At 51.3% G+C, this 2758-nt stretch overlaps 1 protein-coding gene across 1 annotated transcript in view; it reads left to right on the plus strand.

Moving 5' to 3' along the window:
• Window positions 1–2758, plus strand: part of LOC106531411 (uncharacterized) — a gene marked incomplete at its 5' end in the record, with an annotated part of 83511 nt that overhangs the window by 32656 nt on the left and 48097 nt on the right. The window contains 4 exon segments of the mRNA XM_014027278.1: window positions 289–884; window positions 2012–2167; window positions 2287–2437; window positions 2505–2663. Of these exon segments, the coding sequence (XP_013882732.1) occupies window positions 289–884; window positions 2012–2167; window positions 2287–2437; window positions 2505–2663 (1062 nt within the window).

The following is a 2758-nucleotide window of genomic DNA, read 5'->3' on the forward strand; positions in this document are numbered from 1 at the left end:
GAATAGAATAGAATAGAATAGAATAGAATAGAATAGAATAGAATAGAATAGAATAGAATAGAATAGAATAGAGTAGAATAGAAATAGCCTTTATTGTCCCACTGAGGGGAAAATTCAGGCATATTTATTATTTAATTGCACTTAATGATTTAAGACAAGGAGACGTTGTTTTCTGAGTGGTGGAAATCTTTAATGAAGAGAATTTATCAGAAAAACAGTTTATTTAATAGATTTCTGTTTAAAAGAATCAAATAAACTGATCTAAACTTTCCTCTTTTCTCATGAAAGGAACTGGATGACAACATTCAAAGTGAGCTGGACCAGCTGTCCCGACTGGACCCTGAGTCCAGCATCCTTGACCCCAGAGAATTCTTCCCTCTGACTCGAGAGGTGGAGACCCACAGATCCAGTCTGGACCAGCTCCGCCAGCAGGTCCGGAAGAGCGAGGCAGCCGCTCGCGCCCTCGACCGTTTCCTCATGTCCCTGCGCACTGTGGAGGAGGACGTGTCCGGAGTCCAAGCTGGTCCCTGCAGCGACTCCGTGGTTCTGCAGGACTGTCGGACCAAGCTGGCACTGATCAGACAGAGCATCGACAGTCTGAAAGACAAGGCCCCTCAGCTGGACCTGCTCCTGCAGGGGGCCCGGCTCACCATCACCAGGGACGGAGCCCCGGCCTCCTGTCTGGACATGGTGACGGTCCTGCTGAGGAGGCTGGAGAACGCTGACAGAGGACTGGTCAACCAGCAGAGAGGCCTCCTGAAGGAGACTCAGTCCAGGTCTCTGGGTCTGAGGAAGAGAACCGTGCTGGGGGAGCTGAAGAGGCTCCAAGAAACGATTGAAAACCAGAATCTGAGAGAGCCCACCATCCCTGCTGTGCAGCACATGTACGTGTCTTCAGTTGAGTTGAATAAACCTTTATTATTATTGTACAAAACACAACAAACATACAGTTCAGAACAGCCAACCAGGAGAGAGACAGAACATAAACAAACATAGAACAGGTGCTGGGGGTCCTGCAGCCATAGACCCCCACAGAGCAWCAATCAGGAAGGACATCGTGAGGAGGAGCAACCTTTAAGAGAAAAACAACTAAGAAAGAACATCAATATGAAAAACCTAAAACTCCTGCAGAGCAAAGGTCAGTGTGTGGTGGGGGGTAGAGGGGGGGGTGGGGGGGGTAGGAGAGAGAAACACAGGGAGATGAGCGGTGAGTTTAGGAGGCGTGAAGTGCTGTAAGCACATCTGTTCACAGATGTGTTATTAACTGGTTACACACAGTTAATAAAACTGTGTGTAACCAGTCTCCAAACAGCCCCCCCCCCCCCCCCAGCCAGCCATAGTCCCAGAATAATGATGATGTGTCCATGTGTGTGTCTTCAGCTTGTTTCCACACGACCAGTTCAGACTGCAGTGGGAGGAGGGATGGTGGGGGCGGAGCATCAGTTGACACATCCAGGAGAGTTTGATACCCAGCCTTCAAGGCCCCATATTTATACGCCCACCCTGCCGGGGGGGGGGGGGGGGTACGGTGCGCAGCCGCCGGGGGGGGGGGGGGGGTTCTGATAATCCCTGTTGTTCTGGGAACAGGCTGACACACATGTGCCTTAAAGTCTCACCAGAACCAAAAGGTCCAATCGGTATTCCTCGCCCCACTGAGCACAACTTGTCCAGGGTCTACACATTCCCACCAGCAGGTTCAGGAGGCACAGCTGGCCTGCGACCCCCCAGTGAGGATCCCATCCAGCCTGTGGTTCATCTCCACCAGTGCTTTCTGAGTGTTGACAGCCCAGTATACCCATCACACAGAGCCGGCAGTCTCCACAGGACCCAAACAGCTGCCAGCACGGTCCTAGTTTCACCAGAGCCCAGATATCCACCACTGCCCGTCATTAGAAGTCCGGTGATCATTAATCCAACCGTCCACACATCTTCAACATCCTCAGTCAACAGGAGAGAAAGACACGTTATCCTGAGCTTATCTCATCAAATCCTCATCTTCTCGTTTGTTCAGGCTTCGCTCTCTGTCAGACCTGGAGGTCCAGCTGCAGGATCAACAGTCTGAGCTTCAGAGCCTCCGAGAACTGCAAGAAGCACAAGGAGGAGGAGAGAACCTCCTTCAAGACCTGGAGAGCCAGTGGGAGGAGTCTCAGAGAGTTTTCTTTGACAGGTTAGTGTTTTTAAACGGGTCAGTTCAGAACAGCTTCTCCACCTGCTGGTTCTCATGGAGGTTCTGATGTGAGGACTCACAGGTCTGAACACATCTGAGTTGTTTCTTGTCCTCTGCAGACGGAAGCAGTGCAGGGTTGTTTTGGACCTTCTGAAGAAGTTTCAGACGTGCCGTGGTCACCTGAGCAGCGTGCTGCAGAGAGCTGAGCAGACCCTCACTGAGACCGCTTCTTATGTGGGCAAAGACAACCTGCAGAGAACCATGATGAAGGTGAGTCCAACACACACCTGTCCACACACCTGACCTCTGCTCTCACTCACACAGGCTTTGTGTGCAGGTGTGTGACGTGAAGAAGGAGCTGGGGGGTCTCAGTGAGCAGATGGAGGACATGAGGGGGGTCTGCAAACAGCTGCACTCAGAGCTCAGCAAGTTCCCCGACTGCAGCAACACAACCTTTGAAGCTGAGACCCACACACTCATGGACAGCTGGCTGGATGTACGCACAGTCACACTGCACACATACACATGTACACACATGTACACACATGTACACACATGTACACACATGTACACACATGTACACACATGTAC

Source organism: Austrofundulus limnaeus, unplaced genomic scaffold (genome assembly GCF_001266775.1).
Source record: "Austrofundulus limnaeus strain Quisiro unplaced genomic scaffold, Austrofundulus_limnaeus-1.0 Scaffold629, whole genome shotgun sequence".
In the NCBI taxonomy this organism is placed as follows: Eukaryota; Metazoa; Chordata; class Actinopteri; order Cyprinodontiformes; family Rivulidae; genus Austrofundulus; species Austrofundulus limnaeus.